Source organism: Ranitomeya imitator, chromosome 2 (genome assembly GCF_032444005.1).
Source record: "Ranitomeya imitator isolate aRanImi1 chromosome 2, aRanImi1.pri, whole genome shotgun sequence".
NCBI lineage: Eukaryota > Metazoa > Chordata > Amphibia > Anura > Dendrobatidae > Ranitomeya > Ranitomeya imitator.
This window is the reverse complement of record NC_091283.1, coordinates 651,276,746-651,304,711: the sequence shown is the minus strand read 5'-3', so window position 1 is coordinate 651,304,711 and position 27,966 is coordinate 651,276,746. Positions and strand designations below refer to the sequence as shown.

The following is a 27,966-nucleotide window of genomic DNA, read 5'->3' as shown; positions in this document are numbered from 1 at the left end:
GCCGGAACCTACAAGATAAATAATAAGACACATGCACTCAATATAGAGACATGCACACAAAGTAGATTATTATTTCCAAATAGAACGCGTGCCAGCCCAAGAAAGAAGCCCACCATAAGGTGAGCATAGAGCATATAATGAATCTAAACGATTAGGGCGCACAGCTATATAGATCAAATAAAAAGTGCTGAGGGTGCAAAACAACAGTAATAAAAACTGAACAAGTAAACCAAAAAGAAAAAGTATTACTGCACAAAAGCTGCACACCATCAAATAAGTAGATAACAAAAGATAAACATAGACTGATTTTATTCACGGATCAGAACATACAACATAAATAATAAAAACATAATTAAAAACATGAAAACAACATCATGAACACACAGGGAAATGCATATAATGACTCAGTATAATGAGCTAACCCAACAAAGACCGTTGGCTCATGGGGTGTTGCGCAAAAATTTATAATGTCAAAAGGACAGTGCTGAAATTTAGCTCGTATGGCCGCTACCACAGACCAAAAGCGAGCAAAAATAAATAAACGCACAACAACGTCCAAAGCAAAGAGCAGCAACTAGCCAAAAAGGACATATACAGGGCAGCCTATACAAAATGATACCACTGAGACACAGCATATAAACAGGAGAAACCTCCCAAATGTATACCACCTGGTGACGTGATGCCCCACGCGTATCGCCCGGCGAACCGGGCTTCGTCAGGGGATGCATGTTAGCCCGTGCACCAGCCTTAAATAGTGTCTGCTAGATAGCAGATAAGGTTCCGGTGTGTACCGGCCGGCACCGCGAAACCGGAAGTGAGCGCTAACCATAATGAGTGTTGACACCTGAGAGCCCAGCGCAACCATGCGCAGAAGACTCGGGGGGGGGGGGGGGGGGGGCGGGAGAAACCAGCGAGCACAAACCAAGGTGGGAGGTCCGTGAAATCCTGACAATACCGCACGATCATGCCGAGGACCCAGCGCTGACATGCGCAGAAGGACCAGGGGGAGGAGGAGGTGTCAGTAAGCACGAACCAATGTAGGAGATCCATAAAGTCCCGACAATGCAGCGCGATCATGCGCAGAGGGGAAGAGCAGAAACAGACACAGCGCAAGCGCCAGTGAAAGCCAATGAAGAGAATGCAGACATGCGCAAATGAAGGGGCAGAAGACATAGACAGCCCCAACACTAGAAATAGGAAGCCTGAAGTATTCTAATGGAGCCACATGTACGTGCGCAAAGAGGGGCAGAAATAGCTAATATATATACTGCATAGGCGCCCGCAGGGGCCACCAGTATCAGGGCCAGGAAACATGCGCCGATAACAGGAACAACTACCCCTAAATGCAATGAAGTTAGAAATAAAGCGCAGCAAATAGGAAACGGCGTAAATACCTAAAAGAAAAGATACACCTGTAGGAGAACAAGGATCACTGATACACATAACCCAGTAACAACGGACCAAGCATCCCCCGGGGGCAATCGAACATGCACACAAACCTACAACCTCACAAATCAAAATAAGATGGAAATATTGAGGCGGTCCCCATAGTGCCCAAACGAAACTTTATTGAACAAGAGTAACAGTGTAATAACATAACACATACAGAGTTCCATAAAATATAATGATACCAACACAGCAATATGCATAATATATCCAACATGTTACACATCTATTGTTAGAGAGGACATATAATAGGGCAAAATGGGACCAATAAGGTCAAGTGTGCGCAGTGCTGAGAAACAGCACCCCCCCATGAGCCAAAAAATGCATAAAGATGTAAATAAAACTTGGCATCTGACACACAAAATTATGGAAAAGGAGGCCCATTTGGGCTCATACGCAAAATGCCATATAATAGCACCCCCATGAGTCAAGGTCCAAACGAGATCTAATTCCGACCCATATGGAAAAGAATGCGCAGTGCTGAAAAAACGGCATCCCCCATGAGCCCAAAAATACATAAACATGTGATAAACTTGACATCTGAACCACAACATGTAGGAGGGGGTCCATTATGGCCTCATATGCGCAGTGCTAGATAGTAGCACCCCCATGAATCAAGATCCAAACAAAATCTAATAAGACTTGGCAATGGTATCCCATAAAACAATGTAGCCTAGATGTACAGCAGCATGTTTTATGATAAAGGATAAATATATAATAGTCGGGACCCAAAATGAGCCCAGGTAATCATAATGGATAGTGTCCATAAACCCAATTGGGCATGTGACACAGAACCCGCTGAGGAACACACACTAAAATCTGCAGAGTCCATAGTCCACGTAGGGAAGCGAAGGTGAGTATACCTCATTTATAATATGAGATAGACGGAGGCAGTTTCCAAAATGGGCAAGAACCTCAAAACCCAGGCTCATCCATAGTAGACCAACACATAAGGGAACGTTCATCCGAGGAATCCAGTAAATAGCAGCTCTTCGTTAAGACCTACGGGAGTAATGGAACCAAGATTAAAAATCCACCTCGACTCCATGCGCAGAAGTAATTGTCCATATGCACCGCCCCTATTGGTTGTACGCACTCTGTCCAGTCCAATAATTTTAGTGCCCAGAGTCCGGCCATCATGATGTACCAAAAAATGGGATGCTACCGGAGTGAGTACTTTGCCTTTCAAGGAGTCACTACGTGCCAAATTAATGGTGGAGAAGTGTTTTTGCACTCTACGTCGTAACTCCTGAGAGGTCTGGCCAACATAAACCTTACGACAAGGGCAGATAAGAGCGTAGATGACAAAAGTCGTCTTACAGTTAATATAGGTGCACAACCTATGTCTGCTCTGATTGATAGGGTTCACAAAAAAACTTCTAGTGGGGCACATATATGGACAAATATTACAATTGCCACATGCAAATGACCCACGAAGATCAATGCCTCGATTAAGCCTAATGGTTTGCCTTTGATAGTGACTATTTGTCAAGAGATCCCTAAAGTTAGGGGCTCTTCTGGCTGCAAGTTGTGGTCGGTCCCCCACCACTCTTGATGTGGACAAGTCAGTGGTAAGAATATCCCAGTGCCTCTGCAGAATAGTTCTGATCTGTGACCAATTATTATTATAACTGGTAACAAATCTGGGCCTACTGTCCCGTACCTTGTTCTGAGGCACCAACAGCGACTCTTGAGTATGCCCATTAGCCCGCTGAAAGGCTGCAGAGATACTTCTCCGTGGATAATGTCTTTGACGGAACCGATTAGTCAGGTTGAGAGCTTCTTGGTGGAAGTCCTCATCCGAGGTACAATTTCTCCGTGTTCTCAGGAACTGCCCAACGGGAACACCATTCCGGGTATGTACAGGATGGAAACTCCTAAAGTCAAGAAGACTATTGGTAGCAGTCGGTTTCCGGAATAGTTTGGTGAAAAGAGAGCCATCCCTGGCCATCACTTGTAGGTCCAAAAAAGTCACTGTGGTAGAGGAGAAGGAATACGTAAGCACAATATTATGAGGATTCCTATTGAGAAGAGTGACGAAATTGTGACACTCATCAATACTGCCCGTCCAAATGAAAAAAATATCGTCGATATATCGACTCCAATGGCAGACATGCCGCTTAAACTCCTCTAGGGGGTACACCATGGTGGCCTCCCACCAACCCAAAAAGAGATTGGCGATGGCCGGGGCACAGCGCGCCCCCATGGCCACTCCAGAGATTTGTAGATAGTAGGACCTATCAAACAGGAAGAAATTGTGCCCCATAATAAATTCAAGCAGATCAACTATTAGAGAATCATGCATTCGATCCGAATGCCCCAACTGGTCCAAGAAATACAAAGTGGCAGTGATTCCGTCCTCATGGCTGATATTGGAATAGAGCGACTCAACGTCGCAAGTGACCAATAGAAAGTTTGAAGGTAAAGACACTTCACGACAAATACGAATAAAATGTGATGTGTCCAAAACAAAAGATGGTAGATTTCTAGTTAGGGGCTGCAAAAAATGGTCCACATACATGCAAGCTTTTTCACAGAGACTCCCTATCCCAGCTACGATAGGGCGGCCCGGAGGTCTCTGTGAATCTTTGTGGACCTTAGGTAACATGTAAAATGTAGCTGTAATAGGGACCTCTACCCACATAAATTCAAACTCGTGATGACTAATGATGCCAAGATCCCTTGCCTTCTCCAAGAGCTGTCTAAATTTCCCTGCAAATACAGCCGTAGGGTCCGATGGCAACTTCCTATAAAATCGACTGTTGCCAAGTTGTCGGTGGGCCTCTTCTAGGTAGAGGGAATGTGGCCACAAGACCACATTACCCCCCTTATCAGCTTCTTTGATAAGGAAGTTAGTATTAGACCTAAGATCTCTAAGGGCCCGCCTCTCGTCACTACTAAGATTACCCGGCACAAATCTGCTGGGTCGTAGGGCTGCAATGTCCCGTTTGGCAAGCTCAAAAAACACTCGAATGGCAGGGACTAAAGAAAAAGGTGGAGCTACTTTGGATTTGTTTTTAAAAAGGCGAGAATCCTTACCATCATCAAGGCTATTTTCTTGCAGGAGTAGTAGAAGGTCACGAAAAACCTGTTGGTCAGTCTGATCCAATCCCTCTGTCATGTGTGGTCTACTGTGTAACACCTGTAAAAGAAGACGTCTGCAGAATAAATACAAATCCTTTACCACTGTAAATTTATCCAATTCATGGACCGGGGAAAAGGTTAGACCCCGTTGCAGCACAGAAAGTTCACTCGGAGACAAGATATGGTCTGATAGATTAACTACCTGTAGTATATCACAAGGTACCTGGGCGGAAGCAGCAGAAGGGATTAGGGGTCCTGGAGTCATTACTTGCGTTGAGCCTTGTAAGGCCTCTTGAACGTGGGCTGACGCCCCCCGTACCTCGTAATCCGTGAAGGTAGAAATGTGGCGCCTCCGCCCCCTTCGAGTCCGATGTCTGGATCGCTTTCTGCTGAAGATAAAAAATCACTCTCCGACGTACCAGTTGTCATAGTAGTGTGTTTGGACTCATTACTTTTTTGAGGTTGGAAACCTTGCCTCCTGTTTCCCTGATGTTTCCATTTAAAGGCTTTTTTGGAGTCAAAATCATTGCGGTCCCTAAAGAATTTAGATTTCTTCTTGGCCATCACCTCACGGTCATATTTGTCTAGGCCCTCTTTAAGTTTGACCTTGAAGGGCTGCACTTGTTTGACATCATCAAAATTCGCCATCTTAGCTTCTAAGTCTTTGATGTGGCTTTTGGTTTGAACTAAAAGTTCACGATCATGTTCCAAAAGCATATTCATAATGATGCTGGAGCACTTCAAAAGACCTTGTTCCCATATGTCACGAAATCCCAGGGAGGGCTCCCACGCCGGAAAAATAGACACTCTAAGACCACGAGGGGCAATCCCCAACTTAACATATTCCTCAAGACTACGTATATTCCACCAGAGTCTGATCCCAGCCCGGTGTGCCCCCAATAGCTCCGAGGCAAGTTTATTGAAATCTGAATCAGGTGAGCTCTGTTCCTCAGATGAAAAAACATTTTCATTTGGACGGGCAGTATTGATGAGTGTCACAATTTCGTCACTCTTCTCAATAGGAATCCTCATAATATTGTGCTTACGTATTCCTTCTCCTCTACCACAGTGACTTTTTTGGACCTACAAGTGATGGCCAGGGATGGCTCTCTTTTCACCAAACTATTCCGGAAACCGACTGCTACCAATAGTCTTCTTGACTTTAGGAGTTTCCATCCTGTACATACCCGGAATGGTGTTCCCGTTGGGCAGTTCCTGAGAACACGGAGAAATTGTACCTCGGATGAGGACTTCCACCAAGAAGCTCTCAACCTGACTAATCGGTTCCGTCAAAGACATTATCCACGGAGAAGTATCTCTGCAGCCTTTCAGCGGGCTAATGGGCATACTCAAGAGTCGCTGTTGGTGCCTCAGAACAAGGTACGGGACAGTAGGCCCAGATTTGTTACCAGTTATAATAATAATTGGTCACAGATCAGAACTATTCTGCAGAGGCACTGGGATATTCTTACCACTGACTTGTCCACATCAAGAGTGGTGGGGGACCGACCACAACTTGCAGCCAGAAGAGCCCCTAACTTTAGGGATCTCTTGACAAATAGTCACTATCAAAGGCAAACCATTAGGCTTAATCGAGGCATTGATCTTCGTGGGTCATTTGCATGTGGCAATTGTAATATTTGTCCATATATGTGCCCCACTAGAAGTTTTTTTGTGAACCCTATCAATCAGAGCAGACATAGGTTGTGCACCTATATTAACTGTAAGACGACTTTTGTCATCTACGCTCTTATCTGCCCTTGTCGTAAGGTTTATGTTGGCCAGACCTCTCAGGAGTTACGACGTAGAGTGCAAAAACACTTCTCCACCATTAATTTGGCACGTAGTGACTCCTTGAAAGGCAAAGTACTCACTCCGGTAGCATCCCATTTTTTGGTACATCATGATGGCCGGACTCTGGGCACTAAAATTATTGGACTGGACAGAGTGCGTACAACCAATAGGGGCGGTGCATATGGACAATTACTTCTGCGCATGGAGTCGAGGTGGATTTTTAATCTTGGTTCCATTACTCCCGTAGGTCTTAACGAAGAGCTGCTATTTACTGGATTCCTCGGATGAACGTTCCCTTATGTGTTGGTCTACTATGGATGAGCCTGGGTTTTGAGGTTCTTGCCCATTTTGGAAACTGCCTCCGTCTATCTCATATTATAAATGAGGTATACTCACCTTCGCTTCCCTACGTGGACTATGGACTCTGCAGATTTTAGTGTGTGTTCCTCAGCGGGTTCTGTGTCACATGCCCAATTGGGTTTATGGACACTATCCATTATGATTACCTGGGCTCATTTTGGGTCCCGACTATTATATATTTATCCTTTATCATAAAACATGCTGCTGTACATCTAGGCTACATTGTTTTATGGGATACCATTGCCAAGTCTTATTAGATTTTGTTTGGATCTTGATTCATGGGGGTGCTACTATCTAGCACTGCGCATATGAGGCCATAATGGACCCCCTCCTACATGTTGTGGTTCAGATGTCAAGTTTATCACATGTTTATGTATTTTTGGGCTCATGGGGGATGCCGTTTTTTCAGCACTGCGCATTCTTTTCCATATGGGTCGGAATTAGATCTCGTTTGGACCTTGACTCATGGGGGTGCTATTATATGGCATTTTGCGTATGAGCCCAAATGGGCCTCCTTTTCCATAATTTTGTGTGTCAGATGCCAAGTTTTATTTACATCTTTATGCATTTTTTGGCTCATGGGGGGGTGCTGTTTCTCAGCACTGCGCACACTTGACCTTATTGGTCCCATTTTGCCCTATTATATGTCCTCTCTAACAATAGATGTGTAACATGTTGGATATATTATGCATATTGCTGTGTTGGTATCATTATATTTTATGGAACTCTGTATGTGTTATGTTATTACACTGTTACTCTTGTTCAATAAAGTTTCGTTTGGGCACTATGGGGACCGCCTCAATATTTCCATCTTATTTTGATTTGTGAGGTTGTAGGTTTGTGTGCATGTTCGATTGCCCCCGGGGGATGCTTGGTCCGTTGTTACTGGGTTATGTGTATCAGTGATCCTTGTTCTCCTACAGGTGTATCTTTTCTTTTAGGTATTTACGCCGTTTCCTATTTGCTGCGCTTTATTTCTAACTTCATTGCATTTAGGGGTAGTTGTTCCTGTTATCGGCGCATGTTTCCTGGCCCTGATACTGGTGGCCCCTGCGGGCGCCTATGCAGTATATATATTAGCTATTTCTGCCCCTCTTTGCGCACGTACATGTGGCTCCATTAGAATACTTCAGGCTTCCTATTTCTAGTGTTGGGGCTGTCTATGTCTTCTGCCCCTTCATTTGCGCATGTCTGCATTCTCTTCATTGGCTTTCACTGGCGCTTGCGCTGTGTCTGTTTCTGCTCTTCCCCTCTGCGCATGATCGCGCTGCATTGTCGGGACTTTATGGATCTCCTACATTGGTTCGTGCTTACTGACACCTCCTCCTCCCCCTGGTCCTTCTGCGCATGTCAGCGCTGGGTCCTCGGCATGATCGTGCGGTATTGTCAGGATTTCACGGACCTCCCACCTTGGTTTGTGCTCGCTGGTTTCTCCCGCCCCCCCCCCCCCCCCCCCCCGAGTCTTCTGCGCATGGTTGCGCTGGGCTCTCAGGTGTCAACACTCATTATGGTTAGCGCTCACTTCCGGTTTCGCGGTGCCGGCCGGTACACACCGGAACCTTATCTGCTATCTAGCAGACACTATTTAAGGCTGGTGCACGGGCTAACATGCATCCCCTGACGAAGCCCGGTTCGCCGGGCGATACGCGTGGGGCATCACGTCACCAGGTGGTATACATTTGGGAGGTTTCTCCTGTTTATATGCTGTGTCTCAGTGGTATCATTTTGTATAGGCTGCCCTGTATATGTCCTTTTTGGCTAGTTGCTGCTCTTTGCTTTGGACGTTGTTGTGCGTTTATTTATTTTTGCTCGCTTTTGGTCTGTGGTAGCGGCCATACGAGCTAAATTTCAGCACTGTCCTTTTGACATTATAAATTTTTGCGCAACACCCCATGAGCCAACGGTCTTTGTTGGGTTAGCTCATTATACTGAGTCATTATATGCATTTCCCTGTGTGTTCATGATGTTGTTTTCATGTTTTTAATTATGTTTTTATTATTTATGTTGTATGTTCTGATCCGTGAATAAAATCAGTCTATGTTTATCTTTTGTTATCTACTTATTTGATGGTGTGCAGCTTTTGTGCAGTAATACTTTTTCTTTTTGGTTTACTTGTTCAGTTTTTATTACTGTTGTTTTGCACCCTCAGCACTTTTTATTTGATCTATATAGCTGTGCGCCCTAATCGTTTAGATTCATTATATGCTCTATGCTCACCTTATGGTGGGCTTCTTTCTTGGGCTGGCACGCGTTCTATTTGGAAATAATAATCTACTTTGTGTGCATGTCTCTATATTGAGTGCATGTGTCTTATTATTTATCTTGTAGGTTCCGGCTGTGCTAGTCAGTGCTGTGAGCTATGGATTGGGAGGCTCGAGAAGCCGCATGGCGGGCTCAATCCATGAATGTTTTTTCATCTGAGGAACAGAGCTCACCTGATTCAGATTTCAATAAACTTGCCTCGGAGCTATTGGGGGCACACCGGGCTGGGATCAGACTCTGGTGGAATATACGTAGTCTTGAGGAATATGTTAAGTTGGGGATTGCCCCTCGTGGTCTTAGAGTGTCTATTTTTCCGGCGTGGGAGCCCTCCCTGGGATTTCGTGACATATGGGAACAAGGTCTTTTGAAGTGCTCCAGCATCATTATGAATATGCTTTTGGAACATGATCGTGAACTTTTAGTTCAAACCAAAAGCCACATCAAAGACTTAGAAGCTAAGATGGCGAATTTTGATGATGTCAAACAAGTGCAGCCCTTCAAGGTCAAACTTAAAGAGGGCCTAGACAAATATGACCGTGAGGTGATGGCCAAGAAGAAATCTAAATTCTTTAGGGACCGCAATGATTTTGACTCCAAAAAAGCCTTTAAATGGAAACATCAGGGAAACAGGAGGCAAGGTTTCCAACCTCAAAAAAGTAATGAGTCCAAACACACTACTATGACAACTGGTACGTCGGAGAGTGATTTTTTATCTTCAGCAGAAAGCGATCCAGACATCGGACTCGAAGGGGGCGGAGGCGCCACATTTCTACCTTCACGGATTACGAGGTACGGGGGGCGTCAGCCCACGTTCAAGAGGCCTTACAAGGCTCAACGCAAGTAATGACTCCAGGACCCCTAATCCCTTCTGCTGCTTCCGCCCAGGTACCTTGTGATATACTACAGGTAGTTAATCTATCAGACCATATCTTGTCTCCGAGTGAACTTTCTGTGCTGCAACGGGGTCTAACCTTTTCCCCGGTCCATGAATTGGATAAATTTACAGTGGTAAAGGATTTGTATTTATTCTGCAGACGTCTTCTTTTACAGGTGTTACACAGTAGACCACACATGACAGAGGGATTGGATCAGACTGACCAACAGGTTTTTCGTGACCTTCTACTACTCCTGCAAGAAAATAGCCTTGATGATGGTAAGGATTCTCGCCTTTTTAAAAACAAATCCAAAGTAGCTCCACCTTTTTCTTTAGTCCCTGCCATTCGAGTGTTTTTTGAGCTTGCCAAACGGGACATTGCAGCCCTACGACCCAGCAGATTTGTGCCGGGTAATCTTAGTAGTGACGAGAGGCGGGCCCTTAGAGATCTTAGGTCTAATACTAACTTCCTTATCAAAGAAGCTGATAAGGGGGGTAATGTGGTCTTGTGGCCACATTCCCTCTACCTAGAAGAGGCCCACCGACAACTTGGCAACAGTCGATTTTATAGGAAGTTGCCATCGGACCCTACGGCTGTATTTGCAGGGAAATTTAGACAGCTCTTGGAGAAGGCAAGGGATCTTGGCATCATTAGTCATCACGAGTTTGAATTTATGTGGGTAGAGGTCCCTATTACAGCTACATTTTACATGTTACCTAAGGTCCACAAAGATTCACAGAGACCTCCGGGCCGCCCTATCGTAGCTGGGATAGGGAGTCTCTGTGAAAAAGCTTGCATGTATGTGGACCATTTTTTGCAGCCCCTAACTAGAAATCTACCATCTTTTGTTTTGGACACATCACATTTTATTCGTATTTGTCGTGAAGTGTCTTTACCTTCAAACTTTCTATTGGTCACTTGCGACGTTGAGTCGCTCTATTCCAATATCAGCCATGAGGACGGAATCACTGCCACTTTGTATTTCTTGGACCAGTTGGGGCATTCGGATCGAATGCATGATTCTCTAATAGTTGATCTGCTTGAATTTATTATGGGGCACAATTTCTTCCTGTTTGATAGGTCCTACTATCTACAAATCTCTGGAGTGGCCATGGGGGCGCGCTGTGCCCCGGCCATCGCCAATCTCTTTTTGGGTTGGTGGGAGGCCACCATGGTGTACCCCCTAGAGGAGTTTAAGCGGCATGTCTGCCATTGGAGTCGATATATCGACGATATTTTTTTCATTTGGACGGGCAGTATTGATGAGTGTCACAATTTCGTCACTCTTCTCAATAGGAATCCTCATAATATTGTGCTTACGTATTCCTTCTCCTCTACCACAGTGACTTTTTTGGACCTACAAGTGATGGCCAGGGATGGCTCTCTTTTCACCAAACTATTCCGGAAACCGACTGCTACCAATAGTCTTCTTGACTTTAGGAGTTTCCATCCTGTACATACCCGGAATGGTGTTCCCGTTGGGCAGTTCCTGAGAACACGGAGAAATTGTACCTCGGATGAGGACTTCCACCAAGAAGCTCTCAACCTGACTAATCGGTTCCGTCAAAGACATTATCCACGGAGAAGTATCTCTGCAGCCTTTCAGCGGGCTAATGGGCATACTCAAGAGTCGCTGTTGGTGCCTCAGAACAAGGTACGGGACAGTAGGCCCAGATTTGTTACCAGTTATAATAATAATTGGTCACAGATCAGAACTATTCTGCAGAGGCACTGGGATATTCTTACCACTGACTTGTCCACATCAAGAGTGGTGGGGGACCGACCACAACTTGCAGCCAGAAGAGCCCCTAACTTTAGGGATCTCTTGACAAATAGTCACTATCAAAGGCAAACCATTAGGCTTAATCGAGGCATTGATCTTCGTGGGTCATTTGCATGTGGCAATTGTAATATTTGTCCATATATGTGCCCCACTAGAAGTTTTTTTGTGAACCCTATCAATCAGAGCAGACATAGGTTGTGCACCTATATTAACTGTAAGACGACTTTTGTCATCTACGCTCTTATCTGCCCTTGTCGTAAGGTTTATGTTGGCCAGACCTCTCAGGAGTTACGACGTAGAGTGCAAAAACACTTCTCCACCATTAATTTGGCACGTAGTGACTCCTTGAAAGGCAAAGTACTCACTCCGGTAGCATCCCATTTTTTGGTACATCATGATGGCCGGACTCTGGGCACTAAAATTATTGGACTGGACAGAGTGCGTACAACCAATAGGGGCGGTGCATATGGACAATTACTTCTGCGCATGGAGTCGAGGTGGATTTTTAATCTTGGTTCCATTACTCCCGTAGGTCTTAACGAAGAGCTGCTATTTACTGGATTCCTCGGATGAACGTTCCCTTATGTGTTGGTCTACTATGGATGAGCCTGGGTTTTGAGGTTCTTGCCCATTTTGGAAACTGCCTCCGTCTATCTCATATTATAAATGAGGTATACTCACCTTCGCTTCCCTACGTGGACTATGGACTCTGCAGATTTTAGTGTGTGTTCCTCAGCGGGTTCTGTGTCACATGCCCAATTGGGTTTATGGACACTATCCATTATGATTACCTGGGCTCATTTTGGGTCCCGACTATTATATATTTATCCTTTATCATAAAACATGCTGCTGTACATCTAGGCTACATTGTTTTATGGGATACCATTGCCAAGTCTTATTAGATTTTGTTTGGATCTTGATTCATGGGGGTGCTACTATCTAGCACTGCGCATATGAGGCCATAATGGACCCCCTCCTACATGTTGTGGTTCAGATGTCAAGTTTATCACATGTTTATGTATTTTTGGGCTCATGGGGGATGCCGTTTTTTCAGCACTGCGCATTCTTTTCCATATGGGTCGGAATTAGATCTCGTTTGGACCTTGACTCATGGGGGTGCTATTATATGGCATTTTGCGTATGAGCCCAAATGGGCCTCCTTTTCCATAATTTTGTGTGTCAGATGCCAAGTTTTATTTACATCTTTATGCATTTTTTGGCTCATGGGGGGGTGCTGTTTCTCAGCACTGCGCACACTTGACCTTATTGGTCCCATTTTGCCCTATTATATGTCCTCTCTAACAATAGATGTGTAACATGTTGGATATATTATGCATATTGCTGTGTTGGTATCATTATATTTTATGGAACTCTGTATGTGTTATGTTATTACACTGTTACTCTTGTTCAATAAAGTTTCGTTTGGGCACTATGGGGACCGCCTCAATATTTCCATCTTATTTTGATTTGTGAGGTTGTAGGTTTGTGTGCATGTTCGATTGCCCCCGGGGGATGCTTGGTCCGTTGTTACTGGGTTATGTGTATCAGTGATCCTTGTTCTCCTACAGGTGTATCTTTTCTTTTAGGTATTTACGCCGTTTCCTATTTGCTGCGCTTTATTTCTAACTTCATTGCATTTAGGGGTAGTTGTTCCTGTTATCGGCGCATGTTTCCTGGCCCTGATACTGGTGGCCCCTGCGGGCGCCTATGCAGTATATATATTAGCTATTTCTGCCCCTCTTTGCGCACGTACATGTGGCTCCATTAGAATACTTCAGGCTTCCTATTTCTAGTGTTGGGGCTGTCTATGTCTTCTGCCCCTTCATTTGCGCATGTCTGCATTCTCTTCATTGGCTTTCACTGGCGCTTGCGCTGTGTCTGTTTCTGCTCTTCCCCTCTGCGCATGATCGCGCTGCATTGTCGGGACTTTATGGATCTCCTACATTGGTTCGTGCTTACTGACACCTCCTCCTCCCCCTGGTCCTTCTGCGCATGTCAGCGCTGGGTCCTCGGCATGATCGTGCGGTATTGTCAGGATTTCACGGACCTCCCACCTTGGTTTGTGCTCGCTGGTTTCTCCCGCCCCCCCCCCCCCCCCCCCCCCCGAGTCTTCTGCGCATGGTTGCGCTGGGCTCTCAGGTGTCAACACTCATTATGGTTAGCGCTCACTTCCGGTTTCGCGGTGCCGGCCGGTACACACCGGAACCTTATCTGCTATCTAGCAGACACTATTTAAGGCTGGTGCACGGGCTAACATGCATCCCCTGACGAAGCCCGGTTCGCCGGGCGATACGCGTGGGGCATCACGTCACCAGGTGGTATACATTTGGGAGGTTTCTCCTGTTTATATGCTGTGTCTCAGTGGTATCATTTTGTATAGGCTGCCCTGTATATGTCCTTTTTGGCTAGTTGCTGCTCTTTGCTTTGGACGTTGTTGTGCGTTTATTTATTTTTGCTCGCTTTTGGTCTGTGGTAGCGGCCATACGAGCTAAATTTCAGCACTGTCCTTTTGACATTATAAATTTTTGCGCAACACCCCATGAGCCAACGGTCTTTGTTGGGTTAGCTCATTATACTGAGTCATTATATGCATTTCCCTGTGTGTTCATGATGTTGTTTTCATGTTTTTAATTATGTTTTTATTATTTATGTTGTATGTTCTGATCCGTGAATAAAATCAGTCTATGTTTATCTTTTGTTATCTACTTATTTGATGGTGTGCAGCTTTTGTGCAGTAATACTTTTTCTTTTTGGTTTACTTGTTCAGTTTTTATTACTGTTGTTTTGCACCCTCAGCACTTTTTATTTGATCTATATAGCTGTGCGCCCTAATCGTTTAGATTCAGCAGGCGAGAATTTTCTAGAAAAGAAGGCACATGGTTTCATCACCGAGCCATCAGAACTTCTTTGCGACAAAACAGCCCCAGCTCCAATCTCAGAAGCATCAACCTCAACCTGAAACGGGAGCGAAACATCTGGCTGGCACAACACAGGGGCAGAAGAAAAACGACGCTTCAACTCCTGAAAAGCCTCTACAGCCGCCGAGGACCAATTGACCAAAATCAGCACCTTTCTTGGTCAAATCAGTCAACGGTTTAGCAACACTAGAAAAATTAGCGATGAAGCGACGGTAAAAATTAGCAAAGCCCAGGAACTTCTGCAGGCTCTTCACAGATGTCGGCTGAGTCCAATCATAAATGGCCTGAACTTTAACAGGGTCCATCTCGATAGTAGAAGGGGAAAAAATGAAACCCAAAAATGAAACCTTCTGAACCCCAAAGAGACATTTCGACCCCTTCACAAACAAGGAATTCGCACGAAGGACCTGGAACACCATTCTGACCTGCTTCACATGAGACTCCCAATCATCCGAAAAGACCAAAATATCATCCAAATATACAATCATGAATCTATCCAGGTACTCTCGGAAGATGTCATGCATAAAGGACTGAAACACAGATGGAGCATTAGAAAGCCCGAATGGCATAACCAGGTACTCAAAATGGCCCTCGGGCGTATTAAATGCTGTTTTCCATTCATCGCCCTGTTTAATTCGCACAAGATTATACGCCCCTCGAAGATCTATCTTGGTGAACCAACTAGCCCCCTTAATCCGAGCAAACAAATCAGACAGCAGCGGCAAAGGCTACTGAAATTTGACTGTGATCTTATTAAGAAGGCGGTAATCAATACAAGGTCTCAAAGAGCCATCCTTCTTGGCCACAAAAAAGAACCCTGCTCCCAACAGTGATGACGACGGGCGAATATGACCTTTCTCCAAGGATTCCTTTATATCACTCCGCATAGCGGCATGTTCTGGCACAGATAAATTGAACAGTCGGCCCTTAGGAAACTTACTACCAGGAATCAAATTAATAGCACAATCGCAATCCCTATGAGGAGGTAAGGCACCGGATTTGGGCTCTTCAAATACATCCCGGTAATCTGACAAAAACTCAGGGACTTCAGAAGGAGTGGAAGGCGAAATCGACAGCAATGGAACATCACCATGTACCCCCTGACAACCCCAGCCGGACACAGATATAGATTTCCAATCCAACCCTGGATTATGGACCTGTAGCCATGGCAACCCCAAAACGACCACATCATGCAGATTATGCAACACCAAAAAGCGAATATCCTCCTGATGTGCAGGAGCCATGCACATGGTCAATTGAGTCCAGTACTGAGGTTTATTCTTGGCCAAAGGCGTAGCATCAATTCCTCTCAATGGAATAGGATACTGCAAGGGCTCCAAGAAAAAACCACAGCACCTGGCAAACTCCAAGTCCATCAAATTCAGGGCAGCGCCTGAATCCACAAATGCCATAACAGAATAGGACGACAGAGAGCAAATCAGAGTAACGGACAAAAGAAATTTCGACTGTACCGTACCAATGGTGGCAGACCTAGCGAACCGCTTAGTGCGCTTAGGACAATCGGAGATAGCATGAGTGGAATCACCACAGTAAAAACACAGCCCATTCCGACGTCTGTGTTCTTGCCGTTCCGTTCTGGTCAAAGTCCTATCACATTGCATAGGCTCAGGCCTATGCTCAGAGAACAACGCCAAATGGTGCACAGCTTTGCGCTCACGCAAGCGCCGATCGATCTGAATGGCCAAGGACATAGACTCATTCAGACCAGCAGGCGTGGGAAATCCCACCATGTCATCCTTAAGGGCTTCAGAAAGACCCTTTCTGAAAATTGCCGCCAGGGCACACTCATTCCACTGAGTAAGCACAGACCACTTTCTAAACTTCTGACAATACGCCTCCGCTTCATCCTGACCCTGACACAAAGCCAGCAAGATTTTCTCTGCCTGATCCACTGAATTTGGTTCACCATAAAACAATCCAAGCACCAGAAAAAACGCATCTACATCACGCAATGCCGGATCTCCTGGCGCAAGGGAAAATGCCCAGTCTTGAGGGTCACCACGCAACAAAGAAATAATGATTTTTACTTGTTGAACGGGGTCACCAGAGGAGCGGGGTTTCAAAGCTAGAAACAGTTTACAATTATTTTTGAAATTCAGGAATTTAGATCTATCCCCAGAAAACAAATCAGGAATTGGAATTCTAGGCTCTAACATCGGATTCTGAACCACAAAATCTTGAATGTTTTGTACCCTTGCAGTGAGATGATCCACACAATAGGACAGACCCTGAATGTCCATATCAACACCTGTGTCCTGAACCACCCAGAGGTCAAGGGGAAAAGAAAAACAAAAAACACTGCAGAGAAAAAAAAATGGTCTCAGAACTTCTCTTATCCCTCTATTGAGATGCAATAATACTTTGGGCCAGCTGTACTGTTATGGACCTGGTGGTTAGGAGCACCCGGAACGACCTGATGGTTAAACTCACACAGGACAAGCTCTGGGAAGTGGGAGCTCTGCTAACCGCAACCCCTAATCCTATCACACAACTAGAAATAGCCGTGGAGCGTACCTAACACGACCTAGACGCCTCTTCACAGCCTAAGAGCTAACTAGCCCTAAAGATAGAAAATAAAGCCTACCTTGCCTCAGAGAAATTCCCCAAAGGAAAAGGCAGCCCCCCACATATATTGACTGTGAGTTAAGATGAAAGTCACAAACACAGAAATGAAACAGGTTTCAGCAAAGTGAGGCCAGACTTACTAAACAGACTGAGGATAGAAAAGGTATCTTTGCGGTCAGCACAAAAAACTACAAAAGACCGCACAGAGTGTGCAAAAAGACCTCCGCACCGACTCACGGTGCGGAGGTGCCACTCTGCATCCCAGAGCTTCCAGCTAGCAAGACAAAATCATGATAGCCAACTGGACAAGAAAACAATGAACAAATAATAACCAGCAGGGACTTAGCTTCTGCTGGAGTAGACAGGTCACCAGAAAGATCCAAGAGCGAACTGAACCAGTACAAGAACATTGACAGCTGGCATGGAGTAACGATCTGAGTGGAGTTAAATAGAACAGCCAGCCAAAGAATAAACTACGTCACCTGTGGAAGGAACCTCAGAAGCAGCAGCTCCACTCACAGCCACCAGAGGGAGTCCATGGACAGAACTCGCCGAAGTACCATTCATGACCACAGGAGGGAGTTTGAAAACAGAATTCACAACACCATGCCACGTAGTATAGAGCACAGCGATGTAGTATATTGGCCAGCCACTTAATATATACCACAGCCACGTAGTATATAGCACAGCCCATATAGTATATAGTACAGCCCCCGTAGTATATAGCACAGCCCACGTAGTATATAGCAATGTGGGCACCATATTCTTCTAAAAAAAAAAAAAAGATAAAAAATAGTTATATACTCACCTTCCGGAGCCCCCGGATCCAGCCGAGGCATTTACCGATGCTCCTCGCGACGCTCCGGTCCCAAGAGTGCATTGCGGTCTCGCGAGACCGCTACGTCATCATCTCGCGAGACCGCAATGCATGGACCGGTCACCTGAACGTCGCGAGTAGCGGGAAAGGCCTCGGCTGGATCCGGGGGCCCACCAAAGGTGAGTATGTAATGATTTTTTATTTTTTTATTATTTTTAACATTAGATCTTTTCACTATTGATGCCGCATAGGCAGCATCAATAGTAAAAAGTTGGTCACACAGGGTTAATAGCAGCGTTAACGGACTGCATTACACCGCAGCATAACGCGATCCGTTAACGCTGCCATTAACCCTGTGTGAACGCTGACTGGGGGGGAGTATGGACTGTGGGCACTGACTGCAGGGAGTAAGGAGCGGCCATTTTGCCGCCGAACTGTGCCCGTCGCTGATTGGTCGTGGCCTTTTTGCCGTGACCAATCAGCGACTTGGGATTTCCGTTACAGACAGAAGGACAGACAGAAAGACGGAAGTGACCCTTTATAGACAATTATATAGTAGATTACTGTGTTGTGTGTATTATCTAGTAAATATCTGTATCTATAGATATGGTATATAGCTTTCTGTAGTGCTTATTATACAGTAGTATCCCTACTGGGTATGTCATACAATGTTGCATGTAATTGTTAGGTATTTGTATTTGCATTTGTATTTATTGAAGCGTGGTACTGGTGTATAGGTATAGTATCTGTTCTGTGAGTATGTAAAATACAGGGTGGTAAATAGTAGCTCATATTTATTAAAAATGGCGTACATTTTTGACAAATCATTAAGGTCCTCGCGTCATCTCCGTCACACCATATTTACTGTATCAAGTCCTCCACCTTAATGCTACATTTGTCCCAACGTACACCACCACAGATAGTGAAGCAGGCTAGTACACTGCCCAATGTTGGTTAACAGCCCAAGGGTATCTTGTCAAATGTCGCATGTCAATGTCCAAATTATTTTTTTGTTTGTTTATATGTATGTTAATTTGTATACTTTTCAATATTAGAATATGTTAAATGTCACATAGTAATGTAGAAAGATGCACAACTTGCAACTTTTTATGTCTTTAACCTGGTTGTCTATAAAGGCACGGATGATTGACCTCGTGGAGACCAAAACATCCAACACCGCAGAGACACCATCACGTGTTTCTCAACGCAGTGATCCAGAACACTGCCCCCAAATATGCAAATGCATGTAGAGGAGCTGCGGAGACACCATCACGTGTTTCTCAACGCAGGCAGTGAATAACCAGGCCTTTCCCCGGGAAGGAACAACCAAGGGAAGGGCAGCATCCAATAAAGGAAAACATCCAATAAAGGAAAACCACCTATGCCAAGCATGGTATCCATCCACAGACAGCTGTTTCGGGGTTTTTGCCCCTCATCAGTGTGGAGTAGGAAACTGGCTATAAGGAGCCAGTCTACTAGGTGATCGTGTCTCCGCGGTGTTGGATGTTTTGGTCTCCACGAGGTCAATCATCCGTGCCTTTATAGACTTTCTACTAGGCACTGCTCCTGATAGCCAGTTTCCTACTCCACACTGATGAGGGGCAAAAAACCCGAAACAGCTGTCTGTGGATGGATATCATGCTTGGCATAGGTGGTTTTCCTTTATTGGATGTTTTCCTTTATTGGATGCTGCCCTTCCCTTGGTTGTTCCTTCCCGGGGAAAGGCCTGGTTATTCACTGCCTGCGTTGAGAAACACGTGATGGTGTCTCCGCAGTTCCTCTACATGCATTTAACCTGGTTGTGACATAATTATATTTGATCCACGTCTTTTTATTACACGGCTGTGACCTGTTTAGAATCTGTTACTTTTATGTAGAAATGCAGTCGTGAATATGTTGGCCTTCATACCAAAGCGTCAACCTTGCCCTTTTTCGCATCACCAGGTACTAAACAGTGGTGTAACGAGTGGTAGAAAACATTGATCATTTAGTCTCAGGCATTTACTACAATGAAAATCATATTCATAACTTCATAGAATCCACACTGAAAGAAATCATATTTTCCAATGTCTAGGTTACATAAAGTGCAGCAGTGCATAGAGAATAGCTATAGGGCTGTGATCATTAGGGTTCTATGGAACAGGCACCCTGCGATGGCCAGCACAGTGCAGCTATGTGTTATTGTATTGTCTACAATGTTGGTATTTTGTGTAAATCTTTTTATTGAAACAAGTTGCATGAAAATATACATTGCAGATCAAATCATCATCAGACAAATATGTGATTAAACAACTTCGATGCAAGCACTTTTAAACAATAAAATGCGTTGTGGTTTGAAGTAACTTGAGTTAACATTCTTTCTGTCCTCCCTAGTGTGTACGTAAGGAGTCAGTTAAGCTGTAAAAGCTGGAACAACTATATGAAAGCGTTATGTAATAATTTCAAAATAGCTTAAACTTTATTTATATTTGAGAGAAGATAGAGAAGAGAAAAGAGAAGAGAGAAAGGGGGGAAAGAGGGGGGGAGCAAGGGGAGGGGGGATTGGGTCCTGGTTTCCCGTCCGCAGTCAACCGTGCCCTATCCAAGATATCAAATCCGGAGTCTCTCTGTACATGATCCATGGAGACCATATGTTCAGCACTCTGTCTAGGGTTCCTGTGTCCTGCCCGATCAACTGCTCCATTCTGTATATGTGGTTCAATTCTATAACAAGATCAGAGCGCGATGGAGATTTGGATTGTTTCCAATACCGAGGTATTAGATTGCGTGCGGCTGTGAGGAAATGTCTAAGAAGACCTCTCTTAAACCTGGCAATGGAGAGATCGCACATCGATAACAAGGCCAGCTCCATAGTCGGCTGCAACCTATAAAAGGATAATTTGTTGTGTAGATCAAATACATCCTTCCAGAATTTATGAATGGGAGGACAAGTCCACCAAATATGCGAGTATGATCCCTTTTCTGTCCAACACCTCCAGCAAACATCTGAAGTGGATGGGAACATATTGTGAATACCGTCCGGGCATCTATACCATCGAGACAGTAGCTTATAACTTCTCTCTTGGTGGTCAGCACACAACGAAGATCTGAAGGTATGAAGGAGACACTTGGATCTATCCTCTGGTGAAAAGGTTTTGTTTAGATCATTTTCCCATTTCGCAAAGAATGCAGGAGAGCCAAACACAGTTATCTGATGGTCTTGGAACATCCTATACAAGGATGAAACCGAACGCGTGGGAGGGCCCGCACCCAGGCATGCCGACTCGAAGGGAGTGAAGGGTCTAAATATGTTGGTCTGCTTAGAAATCACATTAATGAAACTTTTAATTTGTTCATATGGAAACCATGATCCAGGGGGTGGATCTGATTCAGCAAAGAGGGACCGTAGGGGCTTTATAGTGGACTGGGTTATATAATCATAGATTACCGGGTGACTGTCCTTATGTTTATGGAAAAAGACGGTTTTATCCCGTCCAGCTGGAAAGTCTAGGTTATCGATAACTGGGGTCATGGGGCCAGGTATCGAGGAAATGTTGAGTTTTTGGCTACCGTTTTTGATGAAGAGCACTAGATTTCTTGGGAGGAAGGGGAGTTCCTCCCTCAGATCCTGTGCGTTTTTCTTTTGCCAAATGTTGGCGATAGGATTGGCCGCCGAGAGATTAAGTTCCAAGTTCACCCATTTTTTGTTACATGCATGATGGAAAAGGTCCATAACATTTAGAATTTCTGATTTATGTGAGTTTATCTTGAAATTGCTCAGGAGACCAAATCTCTGAAGCTCTGAGATGATGTTGGGAATGGTGGTTACAGGAGAGGTGATGTACATAAGCACATCGTCCGCAAACAGGGCTAGTTTGTGTTCTTCTGACTGGATCTCTATACCCTTTATGGATGGGTTGCTGCGGATCGCGGCGGCCAGATGCTCCATGGCTAAAATATATAGTAAGGGTGAGAGGGGGCACCCCTGCCTAGTGCCATTGCGAATTTGTATGGAGTTTGACAGAGACCTGTTCACTTTGATCTGAGCCAAGGGAGCCTCATAGAGCACCATGATACTCCGCAGCATCCTCTTTTTTAACCCAATGCCCTCCAGAGCTCCTTGCATGAATTCCCATCCCACCCTATCGAATGCCTTCTTGGCGTCGATTGAAAGTATGCACATGGGGTCTCCGCCTCTATTTGCCCTATCAATCAGAGAGATAGATCTTATGGTATTATCTCTCGCCTCCCTTCCCGGGATGAAACCGACCTGGTCCTAGTTGATCAGATGGGGTAGAAGGCTATTTAATCTTTGGGCTATCATTTTAGCATAAATTTTTACATCTATATTAATAAGTGAGATGGGACGGTAACCGCTGCACAACGCAAGATCTTTCTCCTGCTTAGGGATGACTGTTATATGCGCAGCTAGTGCCTGTGGTGGAAAGGACCACATAGTTACAAGAGGTCAAGAGCGGAGTACACAGCAGATCCGAGAACTGTTTATAAAAGCTAGCTGTGAAGCCATCAGGACCAGGGCTTTTACCCGACTTCAGCTCCCCGACCACAGAGGAGATTTCCTCTAGTGAAAAATCGTCCTCCAAGTCCGCCAGGCACCCCTCCGAGACAAGGGGCAACCGATTTGACTGGATATACGATTTAATTTTATCCCGAAGTGTGTGCGGGGGAAGATCGTTGTAATGACCCTTTAAGTTATAGAGTGAGCTATAGTAATCGTGGAAGCTAGAGAGTATGTCCTGCGTGCTGTAAACTTTTTTGCCCCTGGCATTTTTAATGTATGGGATGAATGTTTGGGGACCTCTGGGATGTAGAGCCCTCGCCAAGAGTTTGCCACTTTTGTTACTTAGATGATAGAAGCGACTCTTTATTTTTTCTCTCAAGCACCGGGATTTCTGATCTAGGATAGTGAGTAGTTTTTGTCTGGCCGTGGACAGATTTGATAAAGTGAGCGGGGAAAGGTCCTGTTTATGTTTTGCTTCGAGTTTGTGTATCTGGGAGGAGAGTTCTGTGATTTCTTCAGTGCGCTCTCTTTTAAGACGAGCACCATGCGATATGAATACACCTCTCAGGATACATTTTAGGGTCTCCCATTTGATCGAGGGCGACGTGGGGTCGTCAGCATGGTCCACCACAAAGCCTTCAATGGAACGCTTCACTTCCGAAACACATGTCGGATCCTGCAGAAGATTCTCATTTAATCTCCATGAGAACCTGGATCTCACATAGGGACCCAGTTGCACCGTGAGGTAGATAGGTGCGTGGTCAGACCGCAGAATCGACCCCACATCGGCCTCCACCCCTCTAACAGGGAGTGGGAGACAAAAAAATAGTCAATTTTGCTATATGTGGAATATATTGGGGAATAAAAGCTATAGTCCCTCACGCCCGGGTGCAACGCCCTCCACACATCCATCAACCGCAAGTCACTCAGCTGCTTCTTCACTTTTTTAATAGTGGATACAGGATATGAGGACTTTCCCAAGGCCCCTTCAAGTAGAGGATTCATTGGGAGATTGAAGTCACCTCCAAGGATTATCGGCGAGCCTCCTGCAAATTTTTCTAAAAGCTGTTTGCACGTGGAGCCGAATTTGTGCTGACCCTGATTAGGGAAATAAACATTAGTCAATATGAGTTCACGAGATCGCCATGCCAACTTCAAGAAGATAAATCTCCCTTCTGTATCAACTACCGAATCGAGGACCTCAGGGAGGAAGGATTTGTGAAAACCAATAGACACCCCTTTAGATTTTGAGTGGGGGTTTGTGCTGTGGAACCATTTGGGGTAGTGATACGATGTACAATTAGGAGTCACTCCTGTCTTAAAGTGAGTCTCCTGGAGCATTAATATTGTAGCTTCTGGTGAGAGTACAGTACCTGTCTTCTTTTTTCTGGTATGTTAAGTCCTTTGGCATTAAAAGAGCAAAATTTGATTCTAGCCATGATCAAGGTGTTGGGTGAACAGCCGACTGTGAGAACAGTGAAACCAGGCCCATGGAGGATCCATGTGAGTTATTTGGACTGGGAAAGGAATGAGGGATTGGGAGAAGAAAACCATGGAAGAGAGGAGAGAGGAACCTATATAGTATAGGCCGAGAAAGGAGAAAGAGAGTGTAGAGGTCGAGCACCTAGATGAGGAAATCTTGGTGCGGTGGCATACCAAAATGCCACCACTCGCACCAATTTGGGTGAGGTAGAGCCAAAGGCGAGGCTCAGCTCCCCGAGCACCCCCCCCCCCCGGCCTAAGGGGCAAATCAACAGTTATATAACATTTTATAAAGGCAAACTTCAAGTATTTAGCAACTATACCCATATAGGTTAGACTGGCACTCTAATTAGGGAATAAAAATGTTAAGAAGAGGAAATTAGATTAATGAAGCTCCAATATTATGTCAAACATCTATGGTAGACAAATAAGTTTAACTTATGCGGAGACAGTTTACAAAACAAAACTCTGTTAATTCCTGCCACATATCAAGCCCAGAAGCAGAGCGACTCAGTGAGGCACAGAAGGTCTGGTTAGGTCACCATAGAAGCAAATGGAGTATTAATGAAAGGCTCTCAGGTCTGGTCAGAGGGTGAGTCATGCTTCTTGTGGTGTTTAGAGCGCTGGACCCTTGACCATCTCGGTGGTATATCTGGGAGCTGAGGAGAATTTGGCCAGTCGGGTAGGGCAGTCATCGGCAGCTCAAAAATACCTAGGAGGTTGGCCAGGTCCCCCAGGTTGCGGAAGGTGGCTGATTTCCCACCTTTGAAAGCAATCAACTGAAATGGAAAGCCCCATTTATAAGGGATATCTTTTCCCTGGAGGAGGGACAATAATGGACGTTGGGCTCTTCTCAGCTGCAGGGTCCGCCTGGACAAGTCTGATAGTATTAGGATCTGTGTACCACAGAAATGAATTGTGCCCCTCCGCCTGACCGCTAGCATTATAGATTCCTTAGTTTTATAGTAGTGCACTCTGCAGATGACATCTCTGGGTCTTGAGTCTGACTGTGGCTTCGGGCCAAGGGACCTATGAATTCGGTCAAATTCTATGGAACCCGACCCCGCTTCATTTAAGATTTCTAGAAATAGCTTCTGCACTGTTGGGTCTAGTTCAGCTGGGCCTATGGACTCCGGTAAACCACGTATCCTGATATTATTGCGCCTATTACGATTTTCCAGATCCTCCATTCCGGTCGCTAATTCCTCCAGTCTCAAAGTATGGCTTGTTATGACCTCTCTGTGTATTTGTAGTTCTTGCAATACGAGATCCTGGGTTTTCTCTACCTCTTCCACTCTTGTTGTAAATTCTGATTTTAGGGCATGGAGCTCCTTTTTATAGGAATTTTCTATCCTACGGGCAAATTTCTCCAAGTCTATTTTGGTGGGAAGGGATTTGCTAAGGTCCTGTACGTTCATATCATCAGGAAGATCATTACTGTTATCGCCCTCCTCTGATGCCCTTTCGGGCGAATTGTGCGGGGTCACTGAGCCTTGTGAGGACAATTGATCCTCAGAGACCTTAATGGAGGACTGGGATCTGGTATTTCTATGCTGCTTGTTATTGGTTAAGAAGCGATCCATTTCTGAGGAGTGGGCTGTAGAGTCCAGGGGTGCCTCTAAGCGTTTTTTGGGTTTGCCCATGAACATTAAAGAGTTTTATAATCTAATGGATGGCCGTGGGGGGTACATAGGAGAACCGAGAAGCTACATGACGTATCTCGCTCCTCACCTAGCAAAAACCCCTCCCGCCCCTCCGCTGCAGGGGCTCCTTCGCTGCCGGGGCTCCACAGGGGATCAGTGATGGCGCCGTCTGGCTGCGGCACTGCCTGCTCCTGCCGGCGTTCTCTCCGCGGGATGGCTCCCTCGATGCAGGGCTCAGGCGGTGTCAGCTCGGTGACTCTCCAGGCTCACAGCTGTGGAACTCCCAGGGGTTTGGACGCGATTTCGGGGTCCCCAGACAGAAAAATCCGGGGAGCTCGTGTCACCCACGTCCGCACCGCTCAAGCTCCAGGCCACGCCCCCACAATGTTGGTATTTTATTTATTGCAGTGTGAGCAAGAATAGCTCCATTGTATACAACAATAAGTATTTGGTCAGTATTTTACATCAGTATTTGTAGCCAATCTCAGGGGTGGAACAATCAGAGGAAAAGTATAATAGAGACATATGCACCACTTCTGCATTTATCACCCACTCCTGGTTTTGGCTTACAAATACTGATGTAAAATACTGACCAAATACTGCTAGTGTGAACATGGCCTAACACTGCCAATTCCACTAACACTCCTGATTTACTCCTGTTGCTCAGCTCCTGTTGTGCCTATTTGATTTTCATTCTGACCTTGGTCTTCTGAATCCTGATTATGTCCCCGATTCTGAGCTCCTGGTAACGATCCCACATGATGACCCTTCTGGTTTCCATCTTACTCCACCGGCTAGCAGCCTACTCTGTGGCATATACAGTTTTTATATATGTTGTACTATGCCATCACAACTGTGCATTGCCTGGTATAGAGAAGAAGCTGAGCAGAATGATGTTTAGGCTTTTTGGAAAAGATTCAGTATAACTTGTATTGTATTCTTTGAAATTGCTAGTGCTTGTTGTATGTATACGAGTCCAGTGGGCGGTCCTACTCGGCGAATGACAGCAGTTTCTGTATGCACAGTCATATATGGGAGACTGTCAATCACTGAACTGGTTGCCATTTGTATGAGATAGTATTCTTTTATATTGGGTGTTTGACAATTGTTTCTTTACATTTTTTTTCCCTACAGGTTGAAGACGGTAGGTCTGACCTATATAAAATGGAGAAGGAAAGAATACAAATGGCTGAGAGAATATTAAACCTCACCCTAGAGATAATCTACCTGCTGACCGGAGAGGTGAGGGGTTGTTATCTCTTCTATCTTAAAAAAAAATTAAAGCTATAAAATAAAGTTGAAAGGAATGTATAGTGATGTAAAGTGACTTAGAGGTGTCATGGTCTCTCTGCTTGTACAGGATTACATAGTAGTGAAGAATGAGGGTGACGTATGGAGCAGGAACCAGGTCCCCATCACGGTGCTTCCTCCTCACTCACTGATATATAAGGGCACAAGCTATTGGGAGGTCCTGGAACTCATCAACAAGATCACTGAGCTGCTGACTGGAGAGGTGAGCACTGCTGGTATGATGGGACACTAAACAGCAACACCAAAGGAGGCGTCTGTATGGTGACCTTAGTGTGTATGGAGGCAATATAGCCAAAAGTATGATGTGCAAAAATAAAGCCCCTCAAGCCTGATATTGCTAATAGTCTAGGAATCTAGACCACTATATCAATAATCACTAGAAAAAAAAATATTTCAATACAATGATTAGGTATAAATCAGTGGGGAGTTGGATCCCTGTCAGCACAATAATTAGAACTCTTCTACATGTATTGTCTTTGAAGCTACAAGTTTTGTTTTCACAGCATCTAAGTGGTTTAACCCCTTAATCCCATATGACGTACTATCCCGTCGAGATGACCTGGGACTTAATTCACAGTGACGGGATAGTACGTCATATGCGATCGGACACGCTCGCGGGGGGAGCGTGGCTGATCGCGGCCGGGTGTCAGCTGAATATCCACGGACTGCTCCTGGCACATTAACCCCTGGCACACTGCGATCAAACATGATCGCAGCGTTCCAGCGGTACAGGGAAGCATCGCGCAGGGAGGGGGCTCCCTGCGGGCTTCCCTGAGACCTTCGGTACAAGGCGATGTGCTCACCTTGTACCGAGCGTCTCCTTCCTGCAGGCTCCGGATCCAAAATGGCCACGGAGCTACATCTGGGTCCTGCAGGGAGGTGGCTTACCAGCGCCTGCTCAGAGCAAGTGCTGGTAAGCCTGCAGCCCTGCATGTCAGATCGCTGATCTGACACAGTGCTCTGCAAAGTGTCAGATCAGCGATCTGACCCTATAACATGATGCCCTCCCCCTGGGGCAATGTTATAAAGTAAAAAAATAAAAATATTCACATTTATAAAAAAAAATAAATAAATTCCTAAATAAAGAAAAAAAAACATTGTTCC

The 27,966-nt window shown here is 45.2% G+C and overlaps 1 protein-coding gene across 2 annotated transcripts in view; it reads left to right on the top strand.

Annotated features, from left to right (window-relative positions):
• LOC138667074 (zinc finger protein ZFP2-like) overlaps nucleotides 1-27,966 on the top strand; it is a 163,267-nt gene that overhangs the window by 33,180 nt on the left and 102,121 nt on the right. For both annotated transcript variants that reach the window (XM_069755345.1, XM_069755344.1), the window contains 2 exons: nucleotides 26,686-26,793; nucleotides 26,912-27,064. In XM_069755345.1, the coding sequence (XP_069611446.1) occupies nucleotides 26,716-26,793; nucleotides 26,912-27,064 (231 nt within the window). In that variant the 5' untranslated portion in view covers nucleotides 26,686-26,715. The remainder of the gene's footprint in view (nucleotides 1-26,685; nucleotides 26,794-26,911; nucleotides 27,065-27,966) is intronic.